The sequence below is a fragment of the Amblyomma maculatum genome, chromosome 3 (genome assembly GCF_055883805.1).
Source record: "Amblyomma maculatum isolate TAMU_Amacu chromosome 3, ASM5588380v1, whole genome shotgun sequence".
NCBI classification, from domain to species: domain Eukaryota; kingdom Metazoa; phylum Arthropoda; class Arachnida; order Ixodida; family Ixodidae; genus Amblyomma; species Amblyomma maculatum.
Genome location: NC_139346.1, coordinates 208857670 through 208872723, shown reverse-complemented (window position 1 = coordinate 208872723; position 15054 = coordinate 208857670). Strand labels below are relative to the sequence as shown.

At 47.7% G+C, this 15054-nt stretch overlaps 2 protein-coding genes and 1 non-coding gene across 5 annotated transcripts in view; 1 reads left to right on the top strand and 2 right to left on the bottom strand.

Moving 5' to 3' along the window:
- LOC146197570 (uncharacterized) overlaps positions 1-480 on the bottom strand; it is a 31955-nt gene extending 31475 nt beyond the window's left edge. Inside the window, exon 1 of one of the 2 annotated variants that reach the window (XM_084599475.1) lies at positions 346-480. The gene's annotated coding sequence lies outside the window, so the exon portion shown is untranslated. The remainder of the gene's footprint in view (positions 1-345) is intronic. The other variant, XM_084599476.1, reaches the window with a different exon arrangement.
- Positions 481-6529: 6049 nt separating this feature from the next.
- Positions 6530-6600, top strand: TRNAG-GCC (transfer RNA glycine (anticodon GCC)). Its single transcript has one exon. It is a non-coding gene; the product is annotated as a tRNA-Gly (tRNA).
- A 2990-nt stretch (positions 6601-9590) lies between these two features.
- The window catches only part of LOC146197568 (uncharacterized), a 15214-nt gene continuing 9750 nt past the window's right edge, over positions 9591-15054 (bottom strand). Inside the window, exons 3-5 of one of the 2 annotated variants that reach the window (XM_084596494.1) lie at positions 14856-14933; positions 10645-10671; positions 9591-10542 (exon numbers count right to left, since the gene is read on the bottom strand). In XM_084596494.1, coding sequence (XP_084452620.1) covers positions 10483-10542; positions 10645-10671; positions 14856-14933 — 165 coding nt within the window. In that variant the 3' untranslated portion in view covers positions 9591-10482. Of the gene's footprint in view, positions 10566-10644; positions 10672-14855; positions 14934-15054 lie in introns of both variants that reach the window. The other variant, XM_084596493.1, reaches the window with a different exon arrangement.

Sequence of the window (15054 nt, the reverse complement as noted above, 5' to 3'; positions counted from 1 at the left end):
CGTGTAAATTTTGGGAGCCAGCGATAGTCGGCAAACATGCTTTTTCAAACTTGCTGCACAGATGACACATTAACCAGAAGATAGCCTCAATGGACTGAAAAAATTGTAGCTCGGAAGTGACAGCGAGAGAGGTGTGCCCTGATATTGTGAGTTATATTGAGCAGATCGCCTCGAGGAGTAAGAAATTAAACTTTTTCATGACTCCCGTGTTAAGAAAACTGCTGCAGGCGCGTGCGGCATGAAGCTAACCGATTTCTTGGGGAAATGAACTGAACTTCTGTATTTTGCCATTATGTTATGCATACCAGTTTACAAGTTTTCAGCAATCATACAGCTCAAACTTACTTGTCAGGGGCAGTTTATTCGGATAGAGGGAGAGCCCAAACAGCAACCGCAGTAACTGCTGCAAACAGCGCGTCTCAATTCAAAACAGTCCTCCAGAGCTGATTCAGCGAATCAGAGGAGACGACGTGAACACGATAAATGGATGGATGTATGCATAAATAAGGCTGAATTGGCTGAATCAAGAAGGAACCTGGTGGAGGGGTAAGTTGACCACCGAATGGCTATGATGATGATGGTGACAAGTTAGTAGTCATGCTTTTTGAATCCGAAAATGTACAGCCTTAGTGAAAACAACAACAACAACAACAACAAAAAAAAACCTTTCGTTACACACACAAAGGACGCATGCACAGATATTAGTTTAATCATTCACCAACACCCAAACACAGGCATACACAAGTCACGGCTGCTCAATGGAGACGCTTCCGTTGAGCGGCCGTGCAAAAGTTTAGGTAGGGTCCCTAATTAGGTAGCGTCGGCGCGCGTTGCCTAGCCACTACTAATATCATGTCATCATGTCTAATCATACAGCGCGTTGCACAATTAGAGGCGAGATGCAGAATGCTTCTCCCAGCTAAACTGCGGAATCCTCGCAGTTCAAATTTCGCACATAAATGGCATTTTGTCGTCAGTATTTTTTAATATCAAATTTGTTAGGGGTACTTGCCTGATTCAATCAAAAGAAGTCGGATGTTCTTACTACAAACGGCGGCGACGAAGCAAAAAAAAAAAAAAAAAACACACACACATCGCTTTAACGTTAACATTAGAGGAGACATCTTGTGCTGTTTCCCCCAACTCTGTCACTTCAAAAAAACCTTTATTTATGAGGATGACCCGAGGCCTAGAGGGGAAGGGGCTCTGCCTCAAGCAACACTCTGTCACAACAAAACAAGAGGCGACGCAAGCAACGCAAGGTTGTTGCTATAGTGCCTAGAGTTATTGCACAAGATAGCGCTACTACAGTGCCTAAGTATATTCTAGGCACTATATAGCGCTACCCAAGCGCTACCGGTGTTGTCGTTGGGGTAATAATGGTTTCTTTTGCTTCGCCGCCGCCGCCGCATACGGTAAGAATATCCGACTTATTTTGATTAGATCAGGCAAGTACCCCATACAAATTTGATATTAAAAAAATACTAACGATAAAATGCTATTTCTGTGCCAAATTTGAACTGCGAAGATTCCACGGTGCGAGGATTCCATGGATGGATGGATGGATGGATGGATGGATGGATGGATGGATGGATGGATGGATGGATGGATGGATGGATGGATGGATGGATGGATGGATGGATGGATGGATGGATGGATGGATGGATGGATGGATGGATGGATGGATGGATGGCAACTTTTATTGTCCACCCAAAATAGAGGCCCCGTAAGTGCAAAAACGTAAAGTGTCTGTTCAGACTGCTGTCGCATTGGGCGTAAGATGGTTAATGTCGGAGACTAGCACAGGTACGTCTGTTATGCGCGATCAATGCGCACAGCACAAGAATGCGAGTTGGTGCATTCGCATTTTAGGAAAACGTAGCGCAAAGAAGACAAGGACAAAAAAAAAAGCGCTCGTGTGTGTTTCTTTCTTTTTTTTTTTTTGTCCTTGTCTTCTTTGCGCTACGTTTTCCTACAATGCGCACAGCCGTTTCGATTTTTCTTTTCCGGTCACGGGGCTTCCGGTCCTCTCAGATTTCGCGCGCCAAGCGCCAACTGCTCAAATCAGCTAGTAGGCGACATCATCCAACGCTCTTGCTCTGCTGCAGTGTGTCGGCTCGCCGGTGTTATTGGTGTTGTGTCAGTGATTGTGCCTGTTCGCAGCTTGATCATGTGCAGTGCGGAATCTTCTTCGCTGTGGAATTATCAGCCTCTCATAAAAAAGTTCGGCAGCAGTAGCTGAAATCGCGCAGAGAGAAGTGCTAATTCCTGGCTGCAAATTGCCTGTGCGTGGAGTCAAAGCTGTAAGTGGTTTTTCAATCACTTTTTTCATGTTCGAACAAGCTCTCTAAATGCTTCCTCTAGTTTAGAAAAGTGAGGTTATGGAGGAGGCGCTTCATCTCAGTGCATTCTCGCAGCCCATCGGCTCCGCTGACAAGTGCACGAGGGTACAGTTGGCCTGCTGCGAAGGCCGATGCGGGGTGACGTTGCGGTCGGGCCGCAAAACGGAGTTGGCGCGGACTCATCGAAGTTTGAAAGAAGCTCACTGTAAAATAGAAAAATTGGAGGACGCTTAAGCTTCGCCTTTAAGAATGGAACGCGATAGCGTTATCGCGCCCCGTTCGCACCGTCTACTGATTTGCTTGTCGCGCTTTTTGCTATACTCATTTTTATTTATTAATCATTCCGGGACGTAGAAGCGCTGCCAGCCACCTTGCCGAAACGCGCGGGCCTCAAGTTGTAGTCGTAGTTCGTCGGCAACATCGTTGCCGATCCGAGCCGGCGCGATGATCTCGGAGGTCATGCTCTGTCATGCCCTGTCTATCTTCTTCTGTGCGCCACACGCATGATGGCGCTACGTGCACGCCAAGCGAAGAGGAAGTACAGCGGAAAAGTAATTTGCCACTCGCTTAACTGCGTGTTCTGTAATTTACATGCTCACAATTATTATTACACGCCACAATACACTTCTCTAAGGGACATTTCTGAGACAACACCGCGATCAATAGACGCGCCTTTGTCCATTTCAAACCATCTAGCTGGCGTGGCGGAGTGGTTAGCGTGCTCGTCTCGCACCCTGGAGGCCCACGTTCGGTTCCTCAGGTCAGCGATGTTTCCTACTCGTTTTTATTTATTAATGCTTCTGGGATTTTTCGCTCGCGGCCAACGCCGGACCGCCGGACGACGCGGGACGGCGGCCGCCGACGACGACACCAACTTCTCTGCGACACGGGGCCCTTAACGCTATCGCGTTAAAACGGAAACAGCCAGCTCTGAGGGGGGGGACGAGGCTTCGCGGACGTTTCCGTGTCTGCCGCGCGCCCCGGCTGATTGTTTGGAGGCAGTAGTACGACCTTTGATTAACCGCCCCGGCCCGTCTCCAAGATCGCTCCGAGGCACTGGCAAAATCGCAAGCAGAGATGCAGGCGGACCGAACGCCGGAACTGTGTGCGAGGGGGATTGTTGAAAAAAAAAAAATGCTGCTTTGCTCCTTTGACCGAGTGTTACGGGGTGGCGGCATCAGACGTTTGCAAAAAGAGTATGGTGAAGTGCGAGGACGGAAGCTGGCTTGCAAGACCTCCCTGGGACCATGCGGACGCCGGACAGGCATGCGCTATCGAAGATTTGACAAACCCATATTCTTCTATAATTCGTTCGTCTACGCAGGTTGAGCACACAGACGATATGATAAGCTCATTTTGAGCTTGAAGGGCCCCGACTTCCGTTATCAGCCGCTTGCTAACCGGCACTACCGGCGCCAAGCTGAGTTCCAGCCGCTATGCGCACTGCGATAAATACGATACTTACGACGGGTACGCACGTAGTCTGAACGCGGCTTAAAGGCTAACTAAGAGATTTTGTATCTTCGCGGTCTCGGCCCCCAGGCGGACGGCTTGTTGCTGTTGTTGTGGTTGTAGGAAGAAAAAAAAAAGAAAATGCACGGGCCTGCTACTGGCTCCGTAGCTGAGCCAACTCTGCTGCCTCGTGCGGACAGAAGAGAAAATAGAGAAGAAAGAAAAAGAAGAGGGGGAGAAAGACTTGCGCCGCAACAACAGCCATCGTCCACCACCGAAGCAGTGGCGGGTGCAATGACGGCCTACAACAGATAAAATTCGGTGGCAGGCTAGCCCACCGGCACAAGCAGCGGTTCTAGTCCTAAAACTAAAACCCCTGGCTGGGACTAAAACCTAGCCAGGGTTTTAGTCCCAGCCCCATCAGGGCCAGGATCAGCCAGGATCTCCACCTCCGGCTTGTTAGAGCGGGGTCTTCGCTCCGCAGCAGGGCTCCCCAGCTCTCTCTGCTATTGATATTTTCCTCGACTCCAGGGTAGTCAACGCATTCCCATATAATGTGGTCGAGAGTACCCCTCTCCGCACATGCTTTACAAAGATCATTTTCCTTTCCCCCTGGTAGTATGTGAAAGGCCAATATACTGGGTTGACGAAATTTCCAGCGTGCAGTCGCCGCCATGCGGTCGCCTCTATATTAGTGTCTTATCCGGTGGTGGCAGTATTATGTTTAATCTATAACTCTCAACGATTTCACAATATGTTTGCGCGCGTTTATCTAGGTTCTGGCAATCCGGCGGTCCCCAATAGTCCGACGTAACGCGCGCGCGCGCGCACGCCGACCTCCGCGACGTTACGTCTGCGAAAAACCGAGGTCTATAGTCCAACTTCACGGCGTGATGGACGTAGCGAACGCGAGCTGACGCGGGCCAACGTCGCCGACGCGTAAATAGAATCTCGCCGGCCACGCATCCCAGCAATCCTCGCGCGCAGCGAAGATGGCGTCTTGCTATGTAGGCAGCGACCGCGCGCGCGTTTCAGACACTGTTGCGGAAAAGCTGCTAGAAGACATTCGAGGGCAGCCCTGCGCCTATGATACCAAGCGGAGTGACTACAAGGTCGTTCATAGGGGAAAAAAAAAATGCCTGGGATACAATCTGTCAGCAATATGGCCGGACACAGCTGTGAGTTCTTCGCCGCAGTGCGTGTGCCATACCCGTTTTAATGCAGTGCTCTAGAAGGTGTACCGATGGTGGTGTTTCACGTATCTGCAGTACATTCAGTGGAAGAATACCAGAAACTGCGGAGGTGGCTTCGCATAGAGTTGTGACCGGTACACGCCGGAATCGAAGGCCGTACTCGATTTGGCCACACGGAACGTCAGCAGCTCAGCAACCACGGAATTCGCGAAATTGATGGAATTCTACAGGAACTGCGGCCGACCGAGAAAGGGATCCTCATTACTGTTTAATCTCTAACTCTTGTGTAATCGTACATCTTAATTTATGATTAGTTTTCAGTAAACCACGCACGTACACAATCATCGTTCCGTCCCTATCCGTCTCGACGCGGGCAGGCCGTTGCTGGGCTGGACGTCTCCACGGCTGGCTGTAAATGCTCTGTGCCATTTGAACATTCGCAGTAAACACATCGCATCATTGCCTTGATCACAACAGTGATTAGTGCCTCGATAGGCAGCCAGTTCCTCCCTGCAGGTGCCCTGTCGTCTGCTCGAAAATGCACACCGAAAACGTACCAGACCTCGAGGGCGTCTCGTGCGCATGCGCGCCGCGGCGCCGTGCACGCCAGCCGCGCCGGACTGTAGAAGCGGCAGTTTTTTTGATGCGCCCGTCGTAGCTGACGTACCGTGGCCGACGTCGCCGCCTCTGCCAGTCGCGTCGAAAACGTCGGACTATATTGGGGCCTTTACCCTGAAGTACAGGGTGTTGCACAATTAGACCCGCGCTGTAGAATGCTTCTCCCAGCTAAACCGCGGAATCCTTGCAGTTCAGATTTCGCACAGAAATCGCATTTTGTCGCTAGTATTTTTTAATACTAAATTTGTTTGTGGTACTTGCCTGATTCGATCAGAAGAAGTAAAATATTCCCATCGCCTGCGGCGGCGGCGACGCCAGACGAACCGCTGCCCCAGTGATGGGACTGGTGGCGCCACCTCATGCTGCTTACAACAACTCAAACCTTCTGCCAGAAACGCTCGCCCCCTCTTTTCCTGCTACAGAGTTGTTGTTAGCAGCATGAGGTGGCGCCACCAGTCCCATCACTGGGGCAGCGGTTCGTCTGGCGTCGCCGCCGCCGCAGGCGATGGGAATATTTTACTTCTTCTGATCGAATCAGGCAAGTACCACAAACAAATTTAGTATTAAAAAATACTAGCGACAAAATGCGATTTCTGTGCGAAATCTGAACTGCAAGGATTCCGCGGTTTAGCTGGGAGAAGCATTCTACAGCGCGGGTCTAATTGTGCAACACCCTGTAGATAGCTTGGGCTAACTCGTGTGCCGCTTCATTGAGAAGCAATCTACAGCGCGTCTCTGATTGTACAACACGCTTTATGTGCCTTGATTGCAAGTATCTATAACGTCGAGATAATCATCGCTGTTCATGCTCGTGAAAAGAAAAAAAGAAAGTTCTTGACACTGTTTAAAAGAGTTCAATTTTTTTGTAGCCAAAATGTTAACGCCAGTTCGCTGTTGGTTGTTGTTCAGGAGAGAGAGAGGCCAGCGTCGGTGGTTCAGTGGTAGAATACTCGCCTGCCACGCGGGTGGCCCGGGTTCGATTCCCGGCCGACGCAAGTGTCTTTTTCGTTTTTTTTTTTTTTATTCATTTTTAATTATAGATGTACTCGCCTGCCACGCGGGTGGCCCGGGTTCGATTCCCGGCCGACGCAAGTGTCTTTTTCGTTTTTTTTTAATCATTTTTAATTATAGATGTCAGTTATTGACGTCGTATTCTGTTTGCGTCGTTATCGAAAGTGTCGCTACGGTGTGTTGCCACTACGGGACTGCCAGAAAGCATAGCCCGTATTCCGAGTTTGTGTCGTTATTGAAGTGTCGCTATCTCAAATGACCTCGAGTCATCTGATTGGTGGATTTCAGAGCGAAATCAACTGCTGAAAATGAGCCATGCAAGCAACAAGCCTCGTGTTGTTGTCATCCCCGAGGAAGGAGTCGATAGAGTACGAGGGCAGGCATGTTATGGTTGCGGTAGTGTCAGATGAACAAAATCTAAGAAGTGGCTCGGTTAAGACGAGCTTAGCTCACACGGCTGAAGCGGTGGCGATTCCACAAGACCACAAGATCTAGTCTTTTTGTACGGGAAGCTTGCGTCCTTCGACAGATACAGCTGAATACACTCACCACACCTGCACGGCTAAATATTTACAAATTCCACCGCGATCCTTCATGTTCCAACTGCCCTGCTCATTATGCCAACCTTTCCTATTATCCTGCCCAGTTGCACTGTAATCGGGTTTCTTTCCCACTCCCTCCTATACCATCAGGATCTGGCTAGAATGACTTGGTGCGGAGGATGAGGATTGCTTGCTCGTCCAGCAGGCTGTCGATGTGTTATAGGCGTCTGACTATTTTGCCTTAAGTCCTTTGCTATCTGTTAGTAGGTGTATGCATCGAATGATGCGTAGCTGCGTGGTAGTGAGATATTTATCCAGAGAAAGAAGTGTATATGAATAATTTTTCTAACGTTGTCATAGTGCAGATTGATTTTTAAAATGAAGAGTAGCGTCCCACGAGGGCGGATAAGGCCAGGGAATCCAAGGCAACCCAACATTTCGGAAATGGTGAGGAGATGGTCGATTGCTCTTCGGGCGGCTTCCTCAATCCAGGATGCCGGCAGCCGCTGCTATCCCTCAGCCGTTGCTGGTCTCGCAGGTCTCAGCTGAACAGATAAGCTTCCGAAGGGGGAAAAGTGGGCTGGACAGATGGGCAGCCATGCGGTTTCGGACACGCCCATACGGAATGGTAGTTATATATATATGTATATATATATATATATATATATATATATATATATATATATATATATATATATATATATATATATATATATATGGCAAGAAGACGAAGAAGTCAGGGAGCTGTCAGGCTGCCTGCTCGTCTCTGCGAAATCTGTTTGATTTATCATTTAATACTCGATATATATATCCCAAATAGCCTATATTGCAAGATCCTGACATGTTATCAGCGGCGGGTGCGGCTCCACCGGTGCCGCACCCTGGATCATCACCTGAGTGTTCTTCTGGCATCGCGTCAGGCCTACCTCAGCAGACTGTGCCAGCTCTGCAGTCATCACCCGTCATCCCAACCTGTGTATCATGCGGTCACCTGTCATCACCAGGTACTTCAGGACTCTCACCCTCTGATGCTCATCTACAACACGCATCTGGTCCTTCCACCGCAAGCTGGGATCGGCTGATGCCTACAGGTCAGGGTGATTTTCCTGATAGCTCAGATACTTCGTCTGCCATTACCTGTATAGATGCTGCGGCGAAGTCTGCTCAAGAGCCAAATTTATTCAAGTGCCATCGAAGCGTCGCCGCAGCTCGAGGCGGTCGAATTTCAGTGTCGACGCAACTAACGCTTCTAAAGCGCACAAGTGCAACCTCACAGTAATCATAAAACCAGTAGATACCGGATATCGTATTACTCGCTTTAATCCGCTGGCAATGAGGCAAGCATTTGAATCTCTGGGTCCAGATGCCGTCCTTCAAGTTCGCCCCAACGAGCGGCTTAATCTTCTGGCAGTTGACACCCGAACCGCGGTCGCCGCGAACCGCGCCATTAAAATATATATCTCTATCTCTATATATATGGTCGGTTTGGAGCTGCCGCATGAGTGACATCTAGAGCGGCAATGCGAGGGAAAGAAAAGGTGTTTGTGGTAGAGGTTCGGGAGCGTGTTTGAAGCTGTCGCCCGACAGTGGCATCTGTTCTGGAAAGGGATTAGCTTCTACGTTGTTGTCTGTAGTATTCGAGGGTGAGTGCGTACGGAGTTGTTCTGTGGGGGTTGATGGTTGAATGGTAGGCGGTGGTCTCCGAGCAACTTGCTTTTTTGTTTCAGCATCAGCTCGTAGACTGGTGATCTTCTACATCTTCTCCTGGCGCCTGGCTGGCTAGTTTGCGGGCGAGCACGTGGGCGCGCTCGTTGCCAGGAAGGGATCCATGACCCATGGTCCGGTGCCTAAAGGATTCGAATGAGCAGAAGTGCGTGTGGCATTTCTTTGCACTGATCTTGTGTGCTTGGGAGATAGCAGGCCGGATGAGAACGCTCGGCATGAAGCCTGTGAGTCAGTGATAACAGTGCAAATTTTCAAGGGTTTGTCCATGGGAGCTGAATGAAATGTACAAGATGGCGAGGATTATGGCCGTCTCTTCCGCCGTTGTACGATTTCGTGAGGATAAACATGCTACTTTTACCCGACCGTCGGCGTTCGTGACAGCCAGACTCGCGGCACGTCTGTCGGGGTAACTTCCTGCGTTCTTGTATAGTACGAACTGGTTATTTATAAAAGAACACCTTAAATTCAAACGATCGCTAGATATGGGTGAAATGACCACAAATGTGTATGCAGTATAATCAGTGCGTACGAACGGCCGGAGAGGCAAAATAAATCGAACGAAAAAAAAAAAAAAATGTGCGTGGGAGTTCGCAGACGCTGCCGTTCCGCAGTTCTGAGGCTGATGCGGAGGACTCTCGTCGCACCCTATACAGCTAGAGGTTTGATGTCGGCGTAGATGAGACCAAGTTTTTTCAGGCCGTGAAAAAGGCCGATCCGAGGTGAATCAAGACTGAAGTTAGAGGGGGACGACGAGTGTCTTGATAGCGTAGGAATCGTGAGCGCGAAGCAGCGGCCTCCAGCTCCCGCCGACTTTTTAATAGGCCGTTGTTCAGGTTAGACAAGTCTTTTTCACTAATGGCGCCAAGAAAAGCACGAGATTCCGCAAATATGTATTTACTTGACGTGTTCAGTATACGTATCGGAATTTCACGCCCTTAACACACATGGTGGCGCGGTTTGACACTTACCTCGAAGGAAATAGCTATCGTAAATAACATGTTTTTTCTTTAATTTTTTTTTTTTGTTAATGGCAGCAGGAGCAGCACGAAGAACACAATGGTGGAAGAAACAATGATCAAGCCCTAGTCGCTTGAAAGTGACTGACTCCTGGTGCACTTTCTTTACGGTCAAGTCAGAGACGGTTTTAATCCCGCCGGTTAAATGACACGAATGAAAATCTGTGCAGGAAATTCAACAGCAGCATGTGTGGAGACCGCAAAATTGTGGCGTCACCCACCAGCTTGGCTGTCATCTATAGACTTTTCTCTCTTCCTCACACCTGCGTTTCGAACAGCTTTGGGCAGTATCTGAACGCATCAATTTTACATATATAGTTCACGCAGCTGCAAATTTTTGCCAGATCGGAGCTCCGGGATTTTATTTCAAGGGTCCCTTTTGGGGAACTGGTGCTATCAAAGAGGTCTAAAAAAAGAAATCTCATCGGCACCACGAAGGGTCCCTTCTGTGATCGCCTCCGATTCCTGACGCTTCGATCGTTACAACCTGTAAACAATATGGCACGTGGTTTGGATTCTGGGAGTGTCCCGGATGCGCATCTCGGCGTGGCAGGGACGTTCGGCCGTGCTAGCTGAGCCCTGGCTATAGCGCATCCCCCAGGCATTTTTTCTCAGCCGTCATCAGCTCCTCCATGAAGTCGTCCTGGGCCAGGGTAAGGAGAAACTCTGTAGCATGTTTTACTCGAAGGTACCATTGAGGAAAGCGGTAACAACAGAAAGCACACTCAAAAATCAAGGGGCTCACCTTGAAAAACAGGTGGAGCAGGCTGTCCTGTATAGAAGTAAGAAAATAAAATATATTAGACTCAGTGACTGCATATTGCCAGCAACAGTAACATCAGCACTAGTTGCAATATCGTCATTATAGGTGCAAAGCCAAGCTTCTTGGCTCGGCATAATCGGAATAACTGTATCCTTGACGAACGGTTAGTCCGCGAGGAGGCTGTCGAAGACGTGCCACTGCAGTTAATAACGAAATGTTTTTGCTTGCCTTTATAGACTGTTAAAGAGAGTTTTAGAATAGGGGGACCCTATCGGTAAGGGGGATACGAGAATTCCAAGAATACAATGCGCACGCGCGGAATGCTGCGATTAAAGGGGCGGAGGGTATGGCTAGGTGTTGACGCATGCGCTGAAGATTCACTATTCCCTTATGCCCCTAACCAACATAGTCCCCATATTCTAAAGCTGACTAATCGTTGTGGTAGCGCAAATAGCCTCTGTTAGGTCTGGCGTGCGGCAGCCGATGCATATTTCTTGAGATTAATCTTGATTTCCCTACATATGCTCGCTCGTTGTTCGGATAGCACGCATTAATACGTAGCCTTTTTATGTTTACCCTGATGACTATTAAACATTGCTGCCACTTCTTCTTTACACCCTCCCTCCGCCCAAATTTTAAACAAGCCCCTGTCATAATCACTCCACGTTGCTGGAACAGGGATGGACGAACTTGCGCTGCTGCTCGAAGTTTTTAACGGAATTCGGTTGAGGATTCGACGGAGCCTTGCGGACACGTTCAAGATGCCTTCGAAACGCGAGCGCAGTTCGCGATGTTGTTTAATGTGGTTCAGCTTTAAACGACATCGCTATGTGGTGGGAGCCGGAACTTTTTGATCACCTGATGAACAAGGATCACTGACATGGCAGAGCACATGGGCATCTCTTGCGATTTGCCTCCATCGAAAAGGGGCGCCAGCATTTGCCAAAAACTTCGGCTTTTCTTGCCTCAAAAACCGAAATGGCATTCGTGAATTTTGCGGGTATGTGCCACAGAGCGCAGCGTCGCTAGGGCTTCGACGCCATTTGACCCCTATGATAATGTCACCAATTTTTTTTCGTCCACTGACTGGATGGAGGAAGGATGGTTGGTTTGGTTGGGTTGCGGGGTTTAACGTCCTAAATCGATTCAGACTATGAGAGACGTCATAGTGGACGGCTCCGAAAATTTCGACCACCTGGGGTTCTTTAACGTGCATTGACATAGCACAGCACACGGGCGCCTGGCTTTTCGCCTCCACTGAAAAGCGGCCGCCGAGGCCGGGATTCGACCCCGCATCCTTGGGCGGATGAATGAAAGTTATGAGCGCCCCTTTTTGAATAGAGGTGGTGACAATCACCACCATGTCCAGCTTGTCATTTTGTGTTTTAATTTAAATGTCCTCAATTTGAAGCGAAACTCTTTGTTTTTTTTTTTTATCAGCCTCCCCGTATATTGTTGAAACTTTCACAGTACATTCTCCTGGGTCCTTTTTTTTTTTTTTTGTGTGTGTGTGTAGGGGGGGGGGGGGCTTGTACTACATTTCACAGCGCTGCAGATGTTTTGCCGCAACGCAAATAATTTTATAAAAATCCCGACTAGAGGCACGAATCGGATACATTTCTACGAGGAACCTTGGGTGCGTGTCGTAACTGGATGCACGACTGTCTATGTAATTTTGCTACCGAACAAAATTTCGAAGTTGCTTTCGGCCATTACAGAAAAACAGTGACCCAATCTGTCACTTACAATATCCCAGTTTAGCTAATACGAGTGTTTTTGCAGCTGTACCCGTTAGGTCATAGCTTTATGTCGCGACGTCAAAGGCTAACCGATACCTACTTTCGGTCTCGGTTTCTTCGTTTTTGCTTTTATAAAATAGTTCTACTTGGTACATTGAAGAACGTATCTTTTTATTCAGGGAGGGGGGATTTTAAGGAATGTGATGGAGAACCGAAAATGTTAAATAAAAAAGAAAACCCCGGAGTTGCACTTTAACAAATTTAGTCACTGTCTCGTTATATTTTTCATTAATTTCCCTTTTTTTTTTTTAATTCTGATTCTTTATGTTACGTATCCGCCCTGCTAAAGTTAGCAACCGATTGTCCAAACTTTTCTTGTTCAAATGGGAATTCATTCACGTTCCGTTTGGTACTTCTAAACCGTAAGGGAGAGCGACTGTTGCCGCATCGATGGAGACTGGCACATTTCAGTATACGATGTTCAATTGCATCTGGGCATTTACCACACATGGGAAAGGTTTCATGATCCTGGTTAAAATTCTGTTTATAGCTTCGCGTTCTAAGACAACCGATCTAGCTTCAAAGAGGAGGCTGCTTCCTTTTGAGTTGTCTTTGAACGCTTCCTTATTAATTTGGCTTTTCCACTTTCTATATCGGTCTACAGTCGACCTCTTTTCCATTGCATTATTCCAGTTTTCACCATCTGTGTTTTTCGCCTGTCGTTTACTCCTGTTTTTTATTCCTCCTTCCCGTTTCCTTACATACTTACTGGTTAGTTTTCATGTGCTTTTCCGTCACTGCGAGTCCACGCCCTTTCGGTAGAAGTATTTAAATACCTTATCCGCCCACCTATTATCGTCCAATCTCTTGAGATATTCTTCATACAATATTTTGCTCTAAGCTTCTCATGCTTCAAAAGATGCCCAGCTCACATCACCTCGCACTGCCCCGTTTGTAGTTTTGCCGTGGACCCAAGTGCTAAACTTCCCATAGCTCTTTGATTTAACTATATAACCCCGACTGAGCTACTGCCCTTAAGCATAAAACCGCGTTTCCAAAGGTAAGCCCTGGTACCATTACTGATTTACAAGTATATCTCACCACTTCATACATATATTGTACCCCTACGATGCTCTTGATTTTGGCTATCACTGCGTCTCTTCGCCCCTTCGCCTTGACAATCTGTTCATGGTTTTTTCATGTATGCCTGTCTTTCTTTTGCCTATACAGCCCATGATATTTATAACCCACCAAAGTTGGTATCTCACTTCCTTGTACTGTAAGCATTTCACCAGTGGAATCGTTAAACACCTTTAGACCTGACTTAACTGTGCTAAAAGCGAAGCCCACTGTCTCTTGCGTCTTTACAGGTATTAGCTAGCTCCTGTAAACTTTCCTGGCTATCAGCTAATGGCTCAATATCGTCCTCGTACATTAAACCTGGCAGCCGCTGCTCTTCGTCCCTTCTTCCTGGTTCGTATGAGAGGCCAAAATCGACCTTGTCTTGCTTGGAGACTTCTTTCCCCATTTTTCATATAAACTATGAAGAGCAGCAGTAGAAGCGGAAAACCATGGCTTAATACTTTGTGCGCATTAACAGTTGTCGCGCCTCTTAACCCTTCCCATACAACTTCTACTTTATTATCTCGGTATATATTTCCTTCAATGATTCAATTACCTCTTTCCCGATACCTTCACCTTTGAGTATGTTCAACGAAAGTTTCCTGTTACCGTTTATGTCCAGGAGGTCTAAAAGCAGCGGCCTGTTATCCGCCCTGACTATCTGTATGCATTGGGTTAGTATGGAAATGCGATCACCCAGTCGTCTACCGCTTCTTAAACCATTGCGCAGTTCTCCCAGTATGTTATTACTTTCTATCCACGCCTGCATTTTTAATTTCACTGCCTGCATTGCCAGCCTGTAGGTAGCGGATATTATTGGGATCGATAAAAAAATACTTTATCTTCTCCCTATCTTCATTCCATTTATGTGTTAAATTCACTCAACTCTGTCGACATTTGCCCGGAATTTGCTTATTTTTTTATGACAGTTTCCAAGACGGTCATGGGCGCTCCTAGCGGCGGCCCTTATCCTCACTTCAAATTTGCAGTGAACGTTAGTGAGCAGCAGAAATATTGAAGATATATTTGCACATTACTGCATATATGTAGCTACTGCAGGTATAGGATGCAGTCTGCTTTCTCCCTCAATTGTTTTTAGCAAGGACAAATGCCGGAAAATTGCAGGAATTATCTTCGCAAACCCGTACACACCCCATCTGACTTTCTATGTCCAGTTCGCTGTCAACAGAAAGCCCGAATGGTGCGCGGTTGTGGTTACAAACGAAAATGCATACGAACGTCGTGTGTCAGCTTGCTCGCGAGATAACAGAGCCCTTTCCAGGTTAACTAACCCTGTTTAATGTACAAGTGCAGCCGTTGCGTCACACTTACGATGTTATAGCCGGCTCCACAAAGTGCTCTCGTGAGGAACGCGTCGTTTGACTTGAATTTGGTGATAACGAGACCCACCTGCGAGAAGAAAATTCGGAAAGAACAAGAACTTATAAAAAAAGAAACAGAACAACAACAGGCCAAGCTTCTGTGAGCCCAATATTTTAATTTTGTTAATCGGCAAAGTGCTGAAAAATAT